Source organism: Myotis daubentonii, chromosome 1, assembly GCF_963259705.1.
Source record: "Myotis daubentonii chromosome 1, mMyoDau2.1, whole genome shotgun sequence".
Taxonomy (NCBI): Eukaryota; Metazoa; Chordata; class Mammalia; order Chiroptera; family Vespertilionidae; genus Myotis; species Myotis daubentonii.
This window is the reverse complement of record NC_081840.1, coordinates 77,377,571-77,400,237: the sequence shown is the minus strand read 5'-3', so window position 1 is coordinate 77,400,237 and position 22,667 is coordinate 77,377,571. Positions and strand designations below refer to the sequence as shown.

Below are 22,667 nucleotides of genomic sequence, written 5' to 3'. Positions count from 1 at the left end.
CAATGATAAAAAAAAAAAAGCAACACTCAGTCTAGAGAAAATAGGAACCAGAATTTTGATATTTAATTGCTCTGTTATTTATTTGAAGACTGTCTCCTCCCCCTTCTCCTTCTCCTTCTCCTTCTCCTTCTCCTTCTCCTTCTCCTTCTCCTTCTCCTTCTCCTTCTCCTTCTCCTTCTCCTTCTCCTTCTCCTTCTCCTTCTCCTTCTCCTTCTCCTTCTCCTTCTCCTTCTCCTTCTCCTTCTCCTCCCCCTTCTCCTTCTCCTTCTCCTTCTCCTTCTCCTTCTCCTCCTCCTTCTCCTCCTTCTCCTTCTCCTCCTTCTCCTCCTCCTCCTCCTCCTCCTCCTCCTCCTCCTCCTCCTCCTCCTCCTCCTCCTCCTCCTCCTCCTCCTCCTCCTCCTTCTCCTTCTCCTTCTCCTTCTCCTTCTCCTTCTTCTTCCTTTTTTTAAAAAGAATAGTTGGCTTTGGCTGATCAGGGAGCTCTACAACTCTACAACACAGGTGGAAAATATTCCTGTAACAGCTCTGGTGCACATCTCTTCATGGCTTGTGAATGAAGAACCAGCACAATTCATTTAAAATTTATTTGAGAACATTCTGTGTTGCACATCTAACAGAGATTCATTGGCATCTAATTTTCCCTCATGCACACATTCTCCTGTGAGAGAAGAAAGGTCAGAAATTATGGTCCTCATTTTATAGAAGAGGCAATTGCACAAAAATAGAAACTCACAATGCAAAACACTACTAGTTTCATTTGCATTAATTTTCTCTTCCTACTGAGTTTGTGTCGTCAAATCTTAGGTAAGGCCATCTCTATGGTCCACCTTTATGTAAGTTGTTTCTCCCCTGCATAAGAGAAGAAAAGATTAAATTAAAAGCTGATTTTTTATGTAGAGAGTGGTGGCATTAACTTTCCCAACCTGTTTATTATTTCCATTTAGAGAATGTGGTGCACAGTGGGCATTTTGCCACTAACCACAGAACTCCTGAGGACTTCTTGGAGTACACCTTGGTGAGTTGCTATAGATGGCACATTCTTTCTCTTATTTGCCAAGTAATTAAAGTTCTGCCATGACTACCATTTTTTTTGTGTGTGTGTGAGAATCACATGACATTGGTAAAAATGTTGTTACTTTATCATTTCCCCCTCACTTCTTCAGTCTTTATAGGTAACTCCAGATGACCCATCTGTCTTTTCTTTCAATCTCAGTTCAGCTGAAGCTGTAAGTTCACAAATGAGGCTCTTGGGAGTACACATTTCCTCCCTATGGCCTGCATGCACTGTGCCTGTAATGCAGTCAGGGAGCTCAAGCCAGAGGGTACATCCTGCTATTTAGATCATTTCCTGTCCCACTGGGTCCAGCCAATCAAACTTTAGTGTCTTACTAGTATACCCACCATTAAATCAGACCCTAGTTCCCACTGATTGTTATCAGATTGCTGAATTCTGAGAATCAAATAATATTATCTATAGGGTGTACCCAAAAATGTATATACATACTTTGAGTAATTATAAAAGCAGTGTTTACTAAAATACATTTCACTTTCAAAATTTATCTTCAGCTGTTACAGTGTGTATACATTTCTCTCAAGGAGGCAAACATGAGGGTAGAAAACTATCTTTTACTTTAAAAAATAATAAATATTATGTCCAGATGATAGTTGTTTTTTTGTATGTGTTTTTGTTTGTTTTCTTTGTTTTAAATAAAAGTGGTTTCTTGGGTTGGGTCATTTAGAAAGTCTGTAGAAGATTGTGAGCAAAGTCTGATTATAAGATACTAAGCAGAAAATAAGGGTGAAGAAAGAGAGAAGACAAGGTGGGGGGTTGGTGGGGGGGAGCAGCACCTCATCTGGGCGGTCTGATAAATTCCAATGTGCTCATTTGAAATATCAACAGTATCTGACAACTACTGTCATAGGATTTCTCATAGAAGTAAGCTGGTCAGATTAGAAAAAGTAAAATCCAGAAGAAAAGTATGTGAGCATCACATGCCTACTCTCATATTCTCAAGGGAGAACTTTTTCAGAGGCAAACACTAAGGCACATCAACAACTAAAGTCACAAATAGAGGAAGCTGTTTCAGATGTCAAGAAGGTCCCTCTTAGTTGGGTAGATCTTGACTAAAGAACACTGAGGGTTCCAGTCCTAATCACCCCAGACATCTCATGTGTAGTGTTCTTATGACTGAGTTCTTTTTCTGAAAATACAGTGAACAAAAAGACCACTAAAGTCTTTTTAAAAAGGTTTTATTTATATTCATTATATTCATGTACAATTTTCTTTTGTCAGAGGTGGTAGACATTGTTTACTAACTCCTGAGTGGGGATCTCATGCATAGAGTGGGGCACAGTGCATTGGGGTGCTCTCTGGGGAACATGGGTTTCCTTTGGTAGATGGCTGAGTCTCTTGCCTGGTCAGGCTTAATGTGCAGGGAGTGGAGGAGCTGGGACTAATGTGGAAGGATGCTATTGTCCCTTGTACTTCACATCCTATTTAACGAAAATGGAAACAAAAGCACCGGACTTATTCTACATCCTTTTCATCCAGTACCCATGGACCTGAAACACTGTTCAGATATGTATACTTGATAAAGTATTTCCTTCTTGGATGGCCAGTTATGAAGGTTTTTCCTCTTTCTTCATTTGATGGTCCATTTTCTTTTAAAAATACTGTTAAAGGGTGGATTAACAGTATTTGTTCTTTGAGTCTGTTCTAAAAAATAGAGACTAGTTCTCAGACTCTTCTCAGACCTGATGACATAAATTCTACTATCGCACATCTGGCTACCAGATCAGAAATGTTGGCTCCCAAAAGTTCCTCTGTTCCTTGGCCTTCCCCCACCCACGAAGTATTTGATTCCGAGTCTAGAAATCTGACCTAGATTCTTCAGAACTGTTCCAGTTCTTTTGTATATATTAGCAGCTTCTTTAAAAAGATAAAATAAATTAAGTTAAATTAAAATTTATTTTATTTTTTCCATCCCCATTTATTCCCTCCATGATGTCTTCCACCTGCCCTACTGCCCCCACAATCACCACACTATTGACCAGGCCCAGTTCTTTCTCTTTTTTGCTCAATCCTTCCCCTCCCAACAGTCCTACCTCACTCCACCACCCCACCCCCAACCAGGGCTGTATTCTTTCTTTTTAAAATTTATCTTTATTTTTGAAAGTATTATGGATGTCCCCTTTGTTTTTTAGTTGTTGTTTTTCCCATTGACCCCCTTCTCCCCACACCTGTCCGTCCCAAGCCTTTACCACTCTATTGTCTGTGTCCATGGACTATGCTCATATGTATAAAAGTTCCCTGCTTAAACTCTTTCCTTCTACCCTGTTCTACTCCCCCCACTTCCCGTTGACAATTCATCAGTCTATTCCATGGTTCTATGTCTCTGGATCTATTTTGTTGATCAGTTTATTTTGTTCATTAGATTCCACATATGAGTGAGATCATGTGATCTTTATCTTTCTCTGACTGGCTTATTTTGCTTAGCATAACATTCTCCAGGTCCATCCATGCTGTTGCAAATGGAAAGAGTTTCTTCTTTTTTACCTCAGCATAGTACTCCATTGTGTAAATGTACAACAGCTTTTTTTAAAATCCATCGTTTGCTGATGAGCGCTTGGGCTGTTTCCAAATCTTAGCTATTGTAAATTGCACTGCTATGAGCATAGGGGTGCATATCAAAGCTGTTTTCTTGAACCTGAGAATCCATTGCAGCTCCTGTCAACTAATACAAGCAGTGCCCTCTTCAGGCCAAATAAGTAATTACTGGGGAAATTTCTATAATTGACTCCTCTACACAGAAAAAACTTGGTTTAATCCAGAAATCTGTTCAGAAAGTTATCTGTTTATATGAGTGTCTGATTCTTATTTCCACTCAATGAAGTGACCTTGATTATTTATTTATTTGTTACAAATTTTTATGAATTTATTGGGTGACATTGGTTAATAAAATTATATAGATTTCAGGTGTACAATTTTATAGTGCAATGTCCATATATCATATTTTGTGTTCACCACTGCAAGTCAAGTCTCCTTCCATCGCCATTTATCCCTTCTCTTCCCTCTTCTACCTCATCCCACCCCTTTTCTTCTGTTAATCACCATATTGTTGTCTGTGTCTATGAGTTTTATGTTTTTTTCTTAATCCCTTCATGTTTTTCACCCAACTCCCCCAATTCTTCTCTTCTGTAACAACTGCTGTCGGTTTGTTTTCTTTATCTATAATCGGTTTCTATTTTGTTTATTTTGTTCATTAGATTGCATATATAAGGGAAATCATATGGTATCTGTATTTCTCCGACTCTCTTATTTTGTTTAGCATAATATTCTCCAGGTCCATCCACGCTGTCACAAAAAGTAAGATTTCCCCCTTTTTCACAGATGCGTAGTATTGTATTGTTTTCCTCGCAGATAAACCCTGAAGCAAAGACTCAGGTGAAGATAATTTATTTAGGAAGAGATCTTAGGAAGCATGAGTGAGGAAGTATGTAAGGCATGGTTGGGGCTTGATTCTGCCAGTATCTCCCAAGAACAGCACAGGGTCCCTTTCGGGATTGTCAGCTGGAAATCAGGAAGCTAGTACATTTAATTTATTGGCCCTGTTTCATCATTGGTTGGTGCTTGCCAGGAGGGCTGGTAATTCCCCTGTCCTTTCAGGCTGTGCTTGACTGTGGGCTGAGTGAGCTCTTGAAGAGTCAGAGAAGGTCCTGGGGGTAGAAAGTAAAATTGTACAGTGCATGCTTAATGTTGGATGTTGCCAGTTTGAACGAGTCTGAGTATCCACAGAATTGTCTACCACAGCTATTAATAAAATCAGAGCTAGACATTTGAATGTGACAACAAGACACACATGTTCTTTGCACTACTAAGATGCATGCTTGTAACTATATTACTGAATTTTCAAGGCTTTGGCTTAGTGCAATGTATTTAAAATACTCAATACAGGAGGGTTTTAAGTAAATTGCAGTCGGCCAGAACCCTGAAGACTCAGTTTAAACATTTAATTACTGCTTCTGGAGAACAGCATTTTAATCACTAAGAGTGTTGCCCCTGAGCAGCTTCTTAGCGGAGCCTTTGACATGAACTTTGGGCCCCACTTCTTTAACAGGCAGCAAGGCTGAAATTGATAGTCATCTTCTCCCTCTTCTGCCACACTCTCCAGTTTCCTTTGACAGTACTCCAGCAGACCTAGGTTGCTTGCCTGGTGGGGTGACCCACACCCTTCATTGCTGAAGGGTCACAGTTATTAATCACTTTGCCCGTTTTTAGACCTTGTATCAATAATTGCCACATGTTGTTTTTATTGGACATGGAAATGCTCAATATGAAACACTGAAATTCCAGATGTATTTCTCCTTGCCCTTATTGTGTAGCAACAACCTGGTGCTTCATGACAATCAGGGCCAAGTACCCCTCCAAGTCTAATAACCCCTTTCTTTGTCTGCCGGACCATTGGCCCAGGGAGTTCAAAGTGACCTAGATGATGGTCATAACTAGTTTCGGTGGGACCCTTGCTGAATCCTCTGGTGCAAACATTCTTCCTCTGGGAACTAGACTTCTAATCCAACAGAACCTAACGTTGAGGGAAAGAGAACAATAAATTCTGGAATGGGTTATAGGAGAGACGTGAGAAGAGTCTATTCCACACCCATTTCTTAGTTTCTACACTTGTGTATATTAGCTAGGATGCTAAAAGTATCCACATGTCAGCCATTGGTTTAATAAATATTACTGCTTCTGTAAAATAGTATTCTAGCCACTAATGTTGCCCCTGAGTGGCTTCTTAGCTGGGCCTTTAACAGGCCATTCCATCATTTCCTCTAGATCATCTGACCTATGACCCATGGACATAGGTCATCTTTCAGGTTCATGGATGGACTAGTGGATGCCCTCCCAAGTTATGCCTCCAGTGTCACACTTATTGTATTCTAAATTAGGTACTTTGTTCTGAGGAGATTCAGTGTTAGACATGGATGAGAAAATAAAAGAAAATTGAAAAAAAATTTTTTTTAAAAAGCTTCAAGTAACAAAATAGAAAAGTTTAAGATTCTTGGAGGTATGTGCTACCAGGCAAATTATAAAAATTTTCTGGGTGAAGGAGATGCTTAGGAAGTCTCATCTGTCACATGTATTATACAAAGCTATGAGGGTTACATGTGATAATATGTATGAGGACTCTTGGTAAAATTGGAAGGTAGTACACATGCCATTATTTTAATTTTAATTTTAAGGATTACAGCTTGCAGACATCCATCTTTCTATGTTTCTGATATTCAGATAAAAGGAGCTTTAATTCCCAAGAAAAGACAATGATTTCTATGTTCCTGTTAAGCAACTACACACCCACTCCTTGACACAGGCACTGAGGTCAGAGGTTTCTGTAAGCCTCTCCCTCTCACTCATCTCACTGTGCCTCACTGAGAGCACAGAAATACACTGCAGCATCCTCCAGCTGGCAGTCTGAGATCCTGAGGCTGAAGTTTTTGGTTGCTTTCTGGAAGTTCACAGAGAAGCGATTTTCTGTTGCATTTTGTTGCTTAAAAGCCTCTTGGCGGATAATGAAAATCATCTCCCCGCTGGGAGGTTGTTTGTACCAGAACAAATAATAATCACTCTCACTAGTGTCATATGTGCAGGCCAGGGTCGCAGTCTCTGCCTCCTGCACAGACATCTCTTGTTGAGGCTGAGTGACCTTCTGGGCCACGCTGGATCCTGTGGGAAAGAGCACAGAAAGGACTGCACTGGGTATGGCAACAGAGAGATAAAACAGGCAGACTCACAGCTGGTTTCCATCCCCATCCACCTCTCCTCTTGATCCAAACCCCAGGCAGAACATATTACTTTCTGTCTCCCATAGCTGGGCTCTGTGAGACAATGCAGGTTATGTGCTATTAATCTTCCCGTTTCAGAACAGTTTATGTGCTATTAATCTTCTCGTTTTAGAGCTGTATTAGATAACATTTTATATAAAGACTTACACCTTCCTTACCAAGACAGGTAGAGACCATGACTGCCCACAGCAAAGTAGCAGGCGTCATGCTGGCAGCTCTCCCTGTGGGGTGAGAAGTCTCTTGCTCTGATCTGGCTTCTCCTCTGTGCTTGGTGACAGGAAATGGTATCATAGGTAGGAGGAGTTTCGCAGAGAGGAATCTTCCCAGTACATATTGGTCTCTCTTTCAGAAAATAGGCCTTGATTATAATTTTAAATGAAAGTGAGAAATGTTTTCAGAGTTCTTTTATTCTAGAATGAAAATAGAGAGGAAAGGAAGCTGACATTTATTTCTGATATGACCTAGTTTCGGAGAAAAGGTTGGAGCTGGAATGGTGAGCAGAAGTATCAGGTTTCATTTGCAACAATGGCAAACTCTGTAACTTTTGTTTTCTTCTTTTGAAAATAAAAATGGCAAAGCAACTATGATAAATATGAATAATTGATTACGGGTAACAAGAATACACTTGTTATATTTATATATTGAATTTTTATATTTTGACAATTTCTCAAAATAAAGAAGGAGGAAAAAAAATACATGTTTTGACTAAAAAAAGCAGTGACAAGCTTGGAAGCAGTTCATATCATGTCTAATTGTGCCTACTTTTCCATAGATACTTAAAATAAATTAGTCCTTCTTTGTGCTGTATCAGGAATCTCTGAACTAACTTTTGCACTAATTTGCCTCAAACAACTCATAGTAAGAGTTGCTCTCACCACTCATTTCATTTTGAGAAAAGATTGTGAACAAAAAACTTTTAAACAAAATGTACTATGATTCATTAGAATTTTGCATTTCCAGAGGGAGTGACAGAGATACATACTTAATTCCAGAGTTGGAGTCCCTAAGGGGAGGGAGAGTAAGAATGGGATCCTGTTACATTCCAGACATTGTCTGAGCAGCATGGTTCTCCTTAACCCAGTGGTGAGGGGCTGAACCTCTCAACTCAGAGAGGTGCAGGGAGTTGTGAGAGTTAGGAACAGCCTTGAATGAAGCTGCTAGAATCTCTTGTGCCCCCAAACCCAGTTTGATAACAATGGAAGAAGGGACAACAATTTCTTCTAGATTAGCGGTTCTCAACCTGTGGGTCGAGACCCCTTTGGGGGTTGAACGACCCTTTCACAGGGGTCATCTAAGACCATCAGAAAACACATATATAATTACATATTTTTTTGATTAATCACTATGCTTTAATTATGTTCAATTTGTAACAATGAAATTGGGGGTCACCACAACATGAGGAACTGTATTAAAGGGTCGCGGCATTAGGAAGGTTGAGAACCACTGTTCTAGATCATCTCCATCCTTGTCTGATGATTTGAATTTCTGAAAGTCAGCTCCAAAATGAGGATTCGTGTAAGCAGTTTATAAAACATTGGTAGGAAGTGATTCAGGGAAGAGAAGGAAGATGATAATAGGGTGTTGTCATCAAGTGAGTTATCACTATGGACAATTGGAGCTTACTCCAGCTGGGAAAGGCTGGGATTCAGTATAGCATACCCTTTGGAGTTATCTGAAATAAAGCACAAAGGAGCTGGAATAATCCATAAACTCAGTGTCCATCGCTGATTGGGGGCTGCTTTAGGAACTCAGCACCATGTTGAAGAATAACTTTCCAACCTCTCAGAGTGCTATCTCATGCTGGTGCTTTAGCTGGGCCTTTGAGTTGTTATTCCAATGTTCTCTTAGGCTAGTGGTTTGTGGATAACGCTCTTTTTAGTAGGATCATTATATCCATTGGTCGAGTGTCCATTGTCACACCTCCTTGCTATAACGCAGGTCTATTGATGCAGAGGGATGGGAAGTCTTTTGAAGATCAGTCAGACACTTTGAGCCCTCAGTTTTGTGCTGCTATGTGTGGCATTGTGGAAGGGAAGGCAACTCCTACCCAGATGTGTGTATTAATCCCAATAAAAAAAGATTTCTGTCACCTCCAGGAAGGAAGTGGTCCAATGTAATCAACTTGCCAACAAGTGGCTGGTGATCTCCTTCCGAGGTGATTCCATATTGAAGGCTCACTGTGGTATCTACTGCTGACAGGCTGGCTGTTTGGCAGCAGAAGTAGCTGAGTCTGAATTGTTGAGAGAAAACCATTCTTCTGGGCTATGGAGAACCTCGACTCTGTCACCTTGGCTACTCTGTTCATGGGTCTGTTGTTCAAGCACTGAAGTGGACAGAGGCTGGTGGCGTGCTCTGGTTGGATTATGTTGCGTTCTCATCAGTGGGTTCTCTCCTGTGGGCGTGGATATAAGATATAATGATTTCAACAATGTGTGCCTATACACACTGCTTCTTCAGTTCATGGTCACTCCTCAAGGTGACTCATCTTCCTCCCACCCCGCCTGCTCAGGGTCTGACCTTAGAAAAGAGCAGGATGCTGGGCAAAGACCCACTGTTCATAACCTCTGGTCACAACCCTTTGATTCTTCTCCAGCCGGCTGCTTGACCTTTCCCCTCTTAAGGAGGCACCAGATTTCCCCGCATATTGTGTTCTCTTTTTATGATGTCCTTTACAAACGTTATACTAACATTTCCCTCAGGTTTTGTACTTGATCTTTAAGCCAGTCTTTTTGAAATGTCAAAATATATTTTCTTTAATCACTGAAGTTGATGACCATGGCTTTTCAGATACTGTATTTCCAGAGTATTTGTAAAAGTCTACAAAGGATCTCAATTTGCTACAAAAGAGCAAGAATTTTACTCTGTTCTCTGTTCTTTTTTTAGTGCTCTGTTTTCTGATATTAAGCCTCAGGTTTTTGGACTAGTTTTAACAGAGTAAGGATTTCACACTGAGAGACAAAATACATCACATGGTATTTGACATCACTATCTTTCTACACACGGTCTTCAAATGAAAAATATTTGATATTGTGCAATAAAAAGTGCCTCGTGTTTTCTGTTACTTAGAGCAAAGTTAAAGTCAGTGTTCTGGAGACCTTATAGGGGGAGGTGCAGGGCTGGGCAGGGTTTAGGTGCAGGGGACAGGTGTCTGAGCCGCACTGTGGGCTCGCTGCACACAGGAACCTGGTTGAATCCTGGAGTCTGGAATCCCTCACACGCAGGGAAAAGTGCTGGCCCTCTGTGTTAAGTCTGGCAGTGAATTTTCCGCTGATCTTGTCTTTCACATTTGACCGCATCTGTATCAGGGAGCTGAGGCCTTCCCGGGGATCCTGCCTAAACCATTGGAAGAAATCGAAATTGCTGTCTGTATAACTACAATTCATCGTGAAGCTCTCTCCTTCCTGGACTTTCAGGAAAGCTGGGCTCTGTTCCACCGGCGGTTGTCGGTTTGACCCTGTTCAGGAGGAGTGAAAAGATTTTCATACATAAGAAACTGTTTTTTTCCTTATTTGTTTTCTATTCCTTAGAATAAACCCCAGATTGTCCCTGGGATCCCTCTAGATTTCATTAACGGAGGTGCCCCGTTGCCCCTCGCTAGCCCTTCTGCTCCCCCTCACGCTGCCCCTCACTCACAGGTTAGCTGCACACACAGGAGCATCAGTGACGCTCGCAGGGGGGTCTCCATTCTTGCTTCTTCCTGGAGTCTGAGCGTTCAGTTAGGAGGCTTGGAACTGGCCGTACTCCGTGGGCCTCAGTCACTGTTCTAGATTCTTCTGCTTCTTTTGGGTGGAAACCCCTGGGGATCTTCTTACTGTTTTTTACAACCAATCAAAATTTCACTTGTCACGTTAAACTCATCTTTGAAAATACTCTTTCTTGCTGCTCCTCTGCAGAGGTCTAGCTTCCAGCCAGTCACTTCTGTCAATGGAAACACTGCCCCCATGTGGTCTGAACTTTTAAATTATTATTATTTTTTTTTTGCCCTGACCTGTTTGGCTCAGTGGATAGAGCATCGGCCTGCAGACTGAAAAGTCCCAGGTTCGATTCCAGTCAAGGGCATGTACCTTGGTTGTGGGCACATCCCCAATAGGGGGTATGCAGGAGGCAGCTGATCGATGTTTCTCTCTCATCGATGTTTCTAACTCTGTATCCCTCTCCCTTCCTCTCTGTAAAAAAATCAATAAAATATGTAAAATTTGTTTTTAACTTCCCCCTCAGTACAAAGTAACTCATTATGTTCAATTAAAGGAAATTAGAATATACAGAGGGGCGAGGGGAGGTGGGGAGAAAACAAAATAGTTTCAAAATGTTCTTCAGGGATAACTGTCTGAGTATCCTTAACAACTGGTACTCCTCCGTTCCTCACTCTCTTCACCTTTGATGGAAACGTATGCGGTTCTTTACCTGTATGACTCTGCATTACATTCTACGGGGTGTAAATAAAAGGTTGAGAGAAGAACTGGTTGTTTCTCTCAACTGGTTATGGTCTACCCTGTTTTGTTATGTTTCTCAATCTGAACAGTTTTAAATTAGTTAAAAGAGTTGACCTTCCCAGAATTCTCTATAAAAATATAAAGAAGGGAGATTTCTTTTAATATATTCTCAAATTTGAGAGAGCAACCTGGTATCTAGCTAACTTTGAGAATTTTGATGCTTTTTCAAAAAATCTAAGTGTTTCTTATATTTAGATCTGGGCATTTGTGCACACTCTGGTAATTTCTCATATTTTACATATTAGTTATCTGAAACCCTGTTTCATGGTCTCTGATATTTTCAGCAAGGATTAGGGAATCAAGAAGATGAGAGATTAAGAAAGTTCTCTTCTATTCTTCGAATTCAGTCCTCACTCTGATGACACTAGGTGCCTACTTGACCACATTTTCTCAGCTACATTCCCTGGGTAAACCCTGGCCCTGGCAAATCTATCCCCATCCTTCCCTCCCTCATTTCTTAGTGGAGGCCTGAGGTAAGTGGCTGAATGTCTGTGATGAGTAACATCTTCTTTGATGTTAATTGTGGGTATTAGTCTTCCATTCTTCTTCATATATGAGAATTTTAAAATAGGGAAGCTGCTTGTTCTATCTTCCCCCCTGATCATCTTGTAATTGTCCCTCAGACTGGATTTAACACCCTTTGAAAGATGCATGTATGAGATAAACTTTGTTCTCCCTTCTTGTGTCCTCTCATTGCTGCTTGAGAAAAACACACTGGACACATGGGTTGGTCGCCAGAGAACCTGCGTGTTTGTAAATTGGTACACTTCCCTGGGAATATGATTGTTCTTTTTCCCAATCAGAATACTGTCAACTCATGTCAGATCTGACACTGCAGGAATGCTAGCAAACCTTCTAGGTATCTGAGTATTTCCTCTCTCCTGATGAGGGCATTTAACAAGAATGATTTCAAAGAAAGGAATTTTATTCTGGGAAGAAAAGAAGGAATTGTTCCAGGTGTTTGGAGGCATTAACATTTACATGAACGTTTCCCTTGAAATTGTCTTCTCTCCTGTCTCCAAGTGGCGATTTTAACATTCCAGGCCATTACCAGTGGGAATGCATCTAGTGAAAGGTGATTAACAATTTTCCTGAGCAATGATAGACAGGAGTTGTGGCAGGTCAACAATAAATGCTGAATGTCTGCCAGCTAAAGTTTATTCACCTTAATCTTGTGGCATGTTTAATAAAATGTGCAAAAAAAAGAATATTGTGTTCTAATTATATAGCTGGGGAGACTAAAAAACATATAAAATAGCTAACTCTAGGTGGCAGTGCATGATAGGCATCAGCATTTACTACAAAGAGAAGCAAAATATAGGAACAAAGTATTTGGAGTTAGGAGTAAATAGCTCCTCCCGGCTGTTGTGTCTCAGTGGTTGAGCATTGACCCATGAACCAGGAGGTCACAGTTTGATTCCCTGTTAGGGCACATGGCCAGGTTGTGGGCTCAACCCCCAGTAGGGGGAGTGGAGGAGGCAGCTGATCAATGATTCTCATCATTGATGTTTCTATATTTCCCTCTCCCTTTCTCTCTCTAACATCAATAAAAAAAAATATTTAAAAAGCATATATTTTCAAAGTAAGTAGCTTAATAACTGGTGTAAGAGCTAAAAAGAAAAATCATATGACCATATCCATTAATGCAGAAAAAACATGTAACAAAATACAAACCAATTGTTAAAAACACTAAAAAATAAGAATTAAAAATTAATTCCTTAACATAAAAATGCATATACCATAACCCCAAGTTTTCCTAAAGTTAGGAGAAAGCCCCTGTTGTCCAATAGCTTTACCACTACTTAATACTGTGTTGGGGCTACTAGATAATGTAGTTGGCACAGAGAAAATAGTAAGAAGCATAGGAATTGTAAAGAAAGAGGTAAAATATCATATGCATGTTTGCAGTTGGAATGATTATGTATCAGGAAAAAATATAAAAGAGAAGAAAAGTCACTACCAAAAGGCAGATTATAACATTAAAAAAAAAATTTTAAGAAAATGTATCAGTCATATGCAAAAAAAAAAAAAAAAAAAAAAAACCAGTTTAAAAATGTGGAAGAAAGGAGCACATTTTCTTTTTAAAAATTTTTTTATTGATTGATTTTTAGAGAGAGAGAGAAGAACTATTGATTTGTTGTTCCACTTATTTATGCATTTATGGGTTGATTCTTACATCTGCCCTGACCAGAGATAGAACCCACAACCTTGGTGTATCAGGAAGATGCTCTAACCAACTGAGCTACTCAGCCAAGGCTGAAAAGGGCACATTTTCTATTCCATAAATGTAAAAACAAAAAACAAAAAACAAGAGAGAGAGAGAGAGAGAGAGAGAGAGAGAGAGACAGAAAAGAAAAAATTCTCAAGTGCAAATTAAAAGTAGGCAGATAGGTCAATTAAGTAGAATAGCAAATCAATAACTAGGTCCACATGTGTGTGGAAATTTAATATGTCATAAAGATAGTATCTCAACTCATAAGGGGGAATGACTTCTCAGTAAGTATATTGTAATGACTGTATCTATTTTAGATATGACTTGGCAAATATGATTGTGATAGCATCCTTGCCATTTTATTTTTTGAGATGGAGAAAATGAGGGGAGAGCCTATGGGAGGAAATAACTTTGGATATGTTAAATATTAGATGCCAATTATACATCCAGTGTAGATGTTATACAGATTATACTATACTAGAGGCTCAGTGCACAACTTTGTGCACAGGTGGGATCCAGCTGAGCTGGCCCCAGTCAGTGGATTGGGGCTAGGAGGAGATGGCGGGAGGTTGGCTGGCGGGCCTACCCTGATCGGGGTGATCAGGGCTGGGCTGGCTCTGGGGAGGGGCCAAAGGAGGTTGGCTGGCCGGCCTCACCCCCTGATTGGGCCAGTTCCCTGGCCGCAGTGGGTGTCATTGCGACCGGTCATTTTGGTCGTTACAGCATTCCGGTCCCTGGCTTTTTATATGTATAGAGAAGAGACTGACTTTCAATGGAGAGGGCTGGGATTGAGATGTGCATTTGTGAGTCATCAATGTGTAAATGATAACTAAAGCCATATTCCTAGATGAGATTGTAGGGCAGGTAGACCTTTATCTCTTCCCTCTTAGGATCTCTAGTTAGACCTGAGAATTAAATTGATATAAAACAGATTTGAAGAGAGTGCATACAGCCCTAGCTGGTTTGGCTCGGTGGATAGAGCTTCAGCCTACAGACTGAAGGGTCTCAGGTTCAATTCCAGTCAAGGGCACATGCCTGGGTTGTGGGCTCGATCCCCAGTAGGGGATGTGCAGCAAGCAGCCAACCAATGATTCTCTCTCATCATTGATGTTTCTATCTCTCTCTTCCTCTCCCTTTCTCTCTCTGAAATCAATAATATATATATATATATATATATATATATATATATATATATATATATATATTGATATATATATTGATATATATATAAAGAGAGAGAGCATACAGATAATTAATTTAGAAAACCTTTTACAGAAGTTTTGTTAGGAATGAAAAGAGACAGAAAACGAAAAGACTGTAAACTGTTAAACCACTAATTCCAGTTCTAGGATGTTGTCCTAATGAAATGATGAGAAATTCATCACATGATCGCACTCATTTGTGGAAAATAATGAACAACATAAACCGATGAACAAAAACAGATCCAGTGATGTAGAAGCATCTATTGGACTGTCAAACCTCAGAGGGAAGGTAGGGGGAGGATGAGGATAAGGGGGAGAGATCAACCAAAGGACTTGTATGCATGCAATAAGCATAACCAATGGACACAGACACCAGGGGGGTGAGGGAATGAGTGAGGAGGTGGGGACGCAATGGGGGGATAAGGACACATATGTAATACCTTAATCAATAAAGAAAAAGAAAGAAATTCAAATTTATGTTAAAGTTGTTTACCATAATGCAATTTAAATAGTTTAAAAATGGAAAATAATAAAATATTCAAAAAAGGAAATTATGAAATTAAGTGTGATAATAGTATATAATACATTAAAACTACGAGTGCAAATTTTAATAACAAAAATCAGGCTCTTAATAAAAGGACAAGTGTTCCTGCAATGGTTTTTCATTTTGAGAGACAATGAACCCATTCTAACAACTTTCAAATTTCAGCTTTAATGATCTATTAAAGCAAATCTTGAGTGTGCCCCTTTGGAGAAATCTTCTCTGTCTATGGATTATTCCTGCTTCTTCTCTCTTTCTGCTAGATTGTTCTTGGTCTCTTTTACCATTCAAGATCCTAAATTAGTCTGAAGCATCACCCAACATCTGTACCAAGAGAATCTTTCCTGGAACAATGGTGAGTGGGATTACTCTCTTGGTTGCTTTCCCTGGATGGATCATACATATTTGTTGAAAATAAAAAATGCAAAAATTGACTGCAAGTTTTCACATCTCTCACTTTATCTATCACTGAATAACTGTACAGATAGTTTTTTAATCGATAAAATAGATTTCACTTCCTCACTGTTCTCAGTTTCTAATTTTAAAGAGTGACTTTCACTTTCTTTTAAAAAATATATTTTATTGATTTTTTTTGATTTTTTTTTTACACAGAGAGGAAGGGAGAGGGATAGAGAGTTAGAAACATCGATTAGAGAGAAACATCGATCAGCTGTCTCCTGCACACTCCCTTCTGGGTATGTGCCCACAACCAAGGTACATGCCCCTGACCGGAATTGAACCTGGGACCCTGGAGTCCGCAGGCTGATGCTCTGTTCACTGAGCCAAACCGGTTGGGGCTGACTTTCACTTTCTAAATGATGTGGAAATAAGTCTAAATCTCTAAAAGGTAGAATAACTATTTTAGCTTTACTATAGTGTACATGTGTACTTTTCATGTGCTTACTTGATTCTCAAAACCTGCACTAATTAGTAGAAAAATGGGCCTTCAAGATCCCTAAAAATTTATCATATTGCTGCCTGAAGAACCTTCTGTTTTATATGCACCAAACCCTGCTTTTCTAAGAATAAACCAAATTAGACACCATATTTGTGATGATAAAAAAAAAAAAGACACGGGGGAAAGGGGTAAATTTGAGTTCAGCCCTTATGTCTAAGGACTATCTGCTTATCCTTATGGCAATCCAATGTTCTGAAGAGCAGAGAAGCAGGTGGGAACATAGCTAAACCATGCCAGTTACAGGTCCTGAGAACATTAAAAACTCACATGAAATCAGCAGTTATTGTCAGTGAAAATCACTTTAATTCTCTGCTTTGCTTTATCAGTCCTCTCTTTTCCATTGGGAAACAGGTTATCCTTTATTTTTGTTTTAGTTATTAAAGCAGTTTTCTTCCAAATGCACAATTCATGTATTAATTTTGAACCTTGATTATTATTTTAAGGTAAAAGTTCTGCCCTCCAGCTCCACCCAGCAGGAAAGCGCCAGTGGCTCTAGTGACAGGTGTCCTGTCTGCTCTCTCACACTCATCCCTTGTCACCCTCTGAAGCTGGGCAGAGAGGGCAGAGAAGGAAGGACTCTGCACTCACTCTCTCCTGGGCTCAGTAGCCTCGTCTCCTTGGCTGAGACTCTCTTCCTCCATGTGAGCAGCCCCATGGTGTGGAGGAGAGGTTCCTGCCCTTCCTCTTGCTTCTGATCTCTGTCTGGACAGGGTGGCAGGTATCCAAATGCTTGCTTTCCCGTGGTGGTGTCAGTGGTTCCTCAGGGGCCACAGAGGCCCCCACCTGCAGTTTCCTGGAAGGAGTGATCAGCCCCAGGGGCAAAGCTTTCCTCACCAAACCCACACGTGGACCACTTCACAGCCTTCTGTGTGAGGGACCTCTGCCGCGTGGCAGCCCTTGGAGACAGGTGCCGGCTCAGGTCTTGGTTCAGAACCTAGACCGTTTCATTACACTCACAGGAAATTCATGGAAAACTGCTTCCATAAAAAGCAGGTGGGAATGTAGCCTAGTGTCCCTTCTTTTAGCTCCTCTGTCTTTATCCTGCATTTTATTTTTTTGCCATAAGAACCCCACATTCTCTGCCAGACCTCAACTTAGTGAACAAGGTGGAAGCTGCACCAGGTGCCTCCAGTCATACAGGAAGGAGTTGTGTGGACTAACTTACATACCTTCCTTCTGCAGGAGGTTTCCATTCCCTGAAAAGGTAACTTCTGTGTGCTCCCAGTGTCCTCTCTGGTATCTCTTTGGTTAACATCAGTCAAACTGGTTTGGCCTCTCTCACCAAGCAGAAGGGCCAAGACTTTCTCTCTTTGAGTTGGAATTGGAGACTTTAGTCATTGTTCTCACCAGCACCCAGCCTGCTGTAATGCTTACACTTTCTTTAAGATTAGAAGCAGGTAAAGTTCTTAGTAAGGACATATCCCATTTACACAAAATATGCCAAAACATTGCAGTAGGGCAAAATAGCTTGCATGTATAAAGACAATTACCAGAAGATTGAAAGATTTTATTGTAAAAATCAAAATGATAAATGATAAAATGAAATCAAAGTGGCTAAACATCTAAGGTTATTTTTATATACATGAATTATGGGAACTATTCTTTAGTGAGGTAGTGTTGGGTCAAAATCTTGGGAGCGTTCTGGGTGAAGTCTGAAACTGGTCCTCATATACATGGAGGGCAAGGAGCGACAGAAGAGGAAGATCACGCCAGATTGGGGACAGGTTTAATAAGCAAGGGAACTTACAGAGGAGGTTTGTCTTCTGTGGCTTCCAGGCATTATCTCCACCATCACCCAATAGAATCTCAAAAATTTATACAAAGGCCTTAATTGGATTAAGTTATATATTTAGTCCAGATGGTCACAACAACACAGTGGTTTCTCTCTCTTCTCTCTCTCTTTCTTGAATTCCTTGCCAGATATGTTTTTTTATTGATTTTAGAGAGTGAGGAAAGGAGAGAGGACAAGATTCACGGGAGAGAGAAACATCAATGGGTTGCCTCCTGTACCCACCCCAACTTGGATCAAACCTGCCACCTAGGTATATGCCCTGACTAGAAATGGAGCCAGTAACCTTTTGGTGTATGGGACAATGATCCAACCAACTGAGTACTAGGCAGGGCACAGTTCTCTCTTCAAAACGAGTGAGAAGAAAGAAAAAGAAATGCACACATGTTACTAGAGAGAGTATGAAATGCTGTAAATTTATTTGAAAAGAATCCAAAAATATCTGTTAAAAATAAAGATAGAGATATCCTTTCATCGACTAATCCAACTTTCAGAAATCTACCCTAAAGATAAACTATGCTAATATAGTTATTCATCACAGCAATAGTCCTAACTTAACAAAACTGAATACCTATCCAAAGAACTACTTCAAAAGATTATGGTTCATCATTTTTAAATAGACATTAGTTAAAATAAATGAGTTAGAATAATGGTGAGGCCACTCACCACGTTATTAAAATTGTTTATATCATAGGGACAAGAGAGAGTGGGTCAGTGAGGATTAACTTTTTCTTCATATATCTTTGTATTGTTTCATTTCTTACAATAAGCAGTGTTGCTTTCATAATTTGACTATATCAGATGTTTAAAGAAAAAAAAGGAAATAATTAGATTAAAAGAAAAGATTGTGCTACAAAAATATGCTACATTTAAAGGTGAGAGTGAAATTCAGGACTGTGGATTGAAAACATTCGGCGACTGTACTTGGAGACAGACAGGTTTGCCTACAGCACAGTTACCCATGCCCTTTCCAGGCTTCACTTAAGCGGCCCACAGTTCCTAATCTTTTCTGTTTGGGGTCTATGGGTCTTCCCCTGGTGCCTGTAGCAGGTGAATGGGGTGCAAGCTCTGAGGTTTCGTTCTTACCGTTTTATTGTTCCTGTTACTGCTGGCATTCTGAGTGCACAAAAGTACCCACCCAGCCCCCTAGACTCCTGGCCTCACAGCTGAGATGGTGAGATAAACAGTCCTGGCTGCTTTCTGCAAGTTCACAGGAAACCCTCCATTTCTGGAGGCTCCTGAACTTTGAAAAATCACTTGAAATATCTTCCCACCTGCATGTTACAGAAACCAAGAGAGAAATTAAGTTAGATTACCTGCAAAGTATTTGCAGTGCAGAGCACTTGTTTAATATGAATGTAAGCTAAGAATGGTTACCAATATGTGCTCTATATTTTACTTAACTCTATGTGAAGAGAATTTCCACATTGTTATTTATACTAACTAGCGCCTGAAATGGTTGTACAGCATTCAGATTCCTGTAAAAGGTTGAAAAATTTTTAGTAGTGATTTTTCTTACTCAAAAGTAGTTTTTCTCTTTAAAATTAGTGCTCAATGTAAATTCTGAGAAACAAATCAAAGATATGATATGAACTATGTAGTGAATTTTAAAATCCCTTTCAAGCAGGTCACTATGGAAGGGGTTGTAGGTCACGATGCAGAGGGCTGTACCACTACATGGTATTGCTACCAACACGATATAAAAATAACCATTGTCCACAAACAGAACCTACGGGAAGTTACATATCACTCACCTTAAATCATTTTATGCCTCCTGAACACCAGACTCCCCACAATTCATTTTTTAAGTTAACTTTAAACAGATCTTTAAAATTTATTTTCTAGCTACAGTATTTCTCAACTTTTATTTTGACTCAAGTTTCTCTTTGTAGAAGAAAACACTGTTTAAAAAACTGACTTGCTGTCTTGCTTCCAAGCCCCTCTTCATGGCTGGTGCAATCATTCCTCAGGCAGTGAGGCTGGGTCAGACTTCTCCGGGAACTACAGAAACCCGTGGTTTGCAGCCTGGAAGCCATAAGGTGCTGGTGCTGCAGCAGACTTTGTGCTGAATGAGGCTCTAAATCTTCCTTCCTCTCTTCCATCCCACTTAACATCAGTGCAGACAAAGAAGCTAGCCTTGGCACAGGTCTGCTGGATGCTGGCAGTCCCTGAGAAGCATGGCTGGAGTCATTGGAATCGGTGGCAGGTGTCCTCTGGCTCCAGCAGTCAGCCCCAGATTCCACCTCACTTGGCCTCTCATCTCCACCTGGAAAGGGAAGAGCTGCCTCAGGAGCCGGTAATAGTCACTGAGGCGATTTCCCTGTCCTCACCACCCCCTAATGCACAACCTCTTGCTTTCGCCCTTCCCTTCGGACTTGTGAGAACGAGCCTCTGTTCTTGTTCACATCGTGAGAAATCCCAAGTGCCCGTGGCTGGGAGCTCAGCAATGAGGGAGGGCTTCAAGGCCCCTTTGTCCTCTTGTGGCTGGTCTTGCTGAGCACACCTTTCACCCTCTGGCATGATGACCAGGGATCTGTGGTCAAAGAGGCCTTGTCTGAGTCCTGCATATGTATTCTTAGGTCTTTAATGATTATTATTTTTGCCAGTGTGGTGGGAAAGAGATCCTCAGATGCTCACAGAAAGGCCCCTAGAGACCAAAGAAAGAAGTTATTGAGAAAGAGAATCAAAGATACCTCCCATTTGCTGAGTATCCAGCACATGCACTTTAAAGCCATGTCTCATAACAGCTTGTAGAGTTATTATCTCTAATTTCAGGAAATGGCAATTTAAAAAACTTAAGCTATTTATTTGCCTAGCAATTATATAGCTGTTATATAGTTAGACCAGAACTCTCCTGAACCAACATCTCCTCAGTACTGTGCTGCATCTCACAAACAAACCAACACAAAAGTCCGTGTGATGCTGGGTGCCGCATTCTCCTTCCTCCCATGCACTGGTGTTCTTGTACAGCTGCTCTATGCAGAGCTCTCAGCGTGTCTTTCTCAGAGCACAGTGATACCGGGCAGTGTCTGCAAACTTCAATTTTCCAATGTACAAAGTTGTTGCATTTGCTGTACTATTTGAATAGAACTTTTCTGTGGCAAAATCAGCATCTTCTTTTCCAGAGTATCCCCACCCTCTGTAGAGAATAAATTCCGGTGCCTGGTTTGGGTACTGTCGAAACCAGTAGAGATCAACAGCGCCTCTAGATGAGGTACCATAATTACAAAGGAGGTTCACACTCTTTCCCTCTGTTGCAGACACTTCTGTCTCCTGGGATTTGATCCAGTCTGCTCCCCCAGGCCCTGCAACATAAAACACACAGCAGCCAAATGTCAGTCTAGCTGTCAGACCCAGGAGGGCAACTGAATATGCAGGACAGGTCACTCACCTGAGAGGGCCAGGGCTAGTAGTGAGGTGAAGATAAACTGGATATTCATCATTTCTTGTGGATTCCTCATGGATGAACTTACATTACTCAGTGGATGCTTCAGACTGACAGCGTCTGTGCGAGATCAAGACACTAGCAGGTGCTTCCTGGAGGGTTTACCATGACTCACAGGTCAGAAATGGGAGGAGCTCAACTGAATTACATTAGGAGATTTATTCTTTTCTGAAAGAACAGAAATACCTCCTTTTGAGTGACTTTGAGAAACCCTTGTTCTTTGTTTGAAATAATGTGAGTGCCTCACATCTCTCTAGACTTTTTTTTTTTTTCATTAATGGTGAACACAGGTAAAATGGAGAGTATAAATGCTGAACAGTTAACAGTGGTAATTTCTGTAGGTTGTGGTTATAGCTGTTTACATATTTCAACACATACCTTCTTCTTTTAAAATATGTTTTTAGCCCTAACCGTTTTGGCTCAGTGGATAGAGCGTCGGTCTGCGGACTGAAGGGTCCCAGGTTTGATTTGGGTCAAGGGCATATACCTTGGTTGAGGGCACATCCCCAGTAGGGGGTATGCAGGAGGCAGCTGATCAATGTTTCTAACTCTCTATCCCTCTCCCTTCCTCGCTGTAAAAAAATAATAAAATATATTTAAAAAAATAAAATATATTTTTATCTATTTTTTAGAGAAAGGAAGTGGTGGGGGGCATGGATGACAGAGCAACATTGATTGGCTGCCTCCCGCACGCCACCCACTAGGGATTGAGACTGCAACCCTGACATGTGCCCTGACTGGGAATCTAACCAGTGATCGCTTGGTTCATAGATCAACACTCAACAGCTGAGCCACACTGGCCAGCCATATAGCTATTTCTTTAATTTGTCTTTTTTGTTTTACAACAAATTCATATTAATCTTGTAATAAGAATTAAGTATTTATTTTGGTGAGAAGTTCCTTTTTGAGATGCAAATTTGTTTGGTTCTTATTACACTAGAGACCTGTTGCACAAAGAGATTCCTGAGATAAGCCTTCCATTCCCTTGGCTGCTGGCACCAGTTTTCCTCTGGCACCTGGGACCCAGGCCTTTGCTCTGGCTGGGCTCTGGCCAAACCCCCCTCCACCCCCTAGTCATGAGGCCTCGCTGCTCTGCTGATCCCGGGACCATGAGGCCTCGCTGCTCAGCAGCTACGGTTACATTTGGCTTCGCTCCACCACATAGAGCCTATGTATGCAAATTAACT

General features: G+C 40.7%; 2 gene segments (V, D, J or C); both read right to left on the bottom strand.

The window, feature by feature from the left end:
- Positions 1–6,207: 6,207 nt before the first annotated feature.
- On the bottom strand, positions 6,208–7,089 carry LOC132240101 (T cell receptor alpha variable 38-1-like). The segment is given in 2 exon segments: positions 6,208–6,721; positions 6,999–7,089. Coding segments are annotated over 2 exon segments (357 nt in total).
- Positions 7,090–19,841: 12,752 nt separating this feature from the next.
- Positions 19,842–21,685, bottom strand: LOC132240090 (T cell receptor alpha variable 1-2-like). The segment is given in 2 exon segments: positions 19,842–21,340; positions 21,427–21,685. Coding segments are annotated over 2 exon segments (387 nt in total).
- Positions 21,686–22,667: the final 982 nt, after the last annotated feature.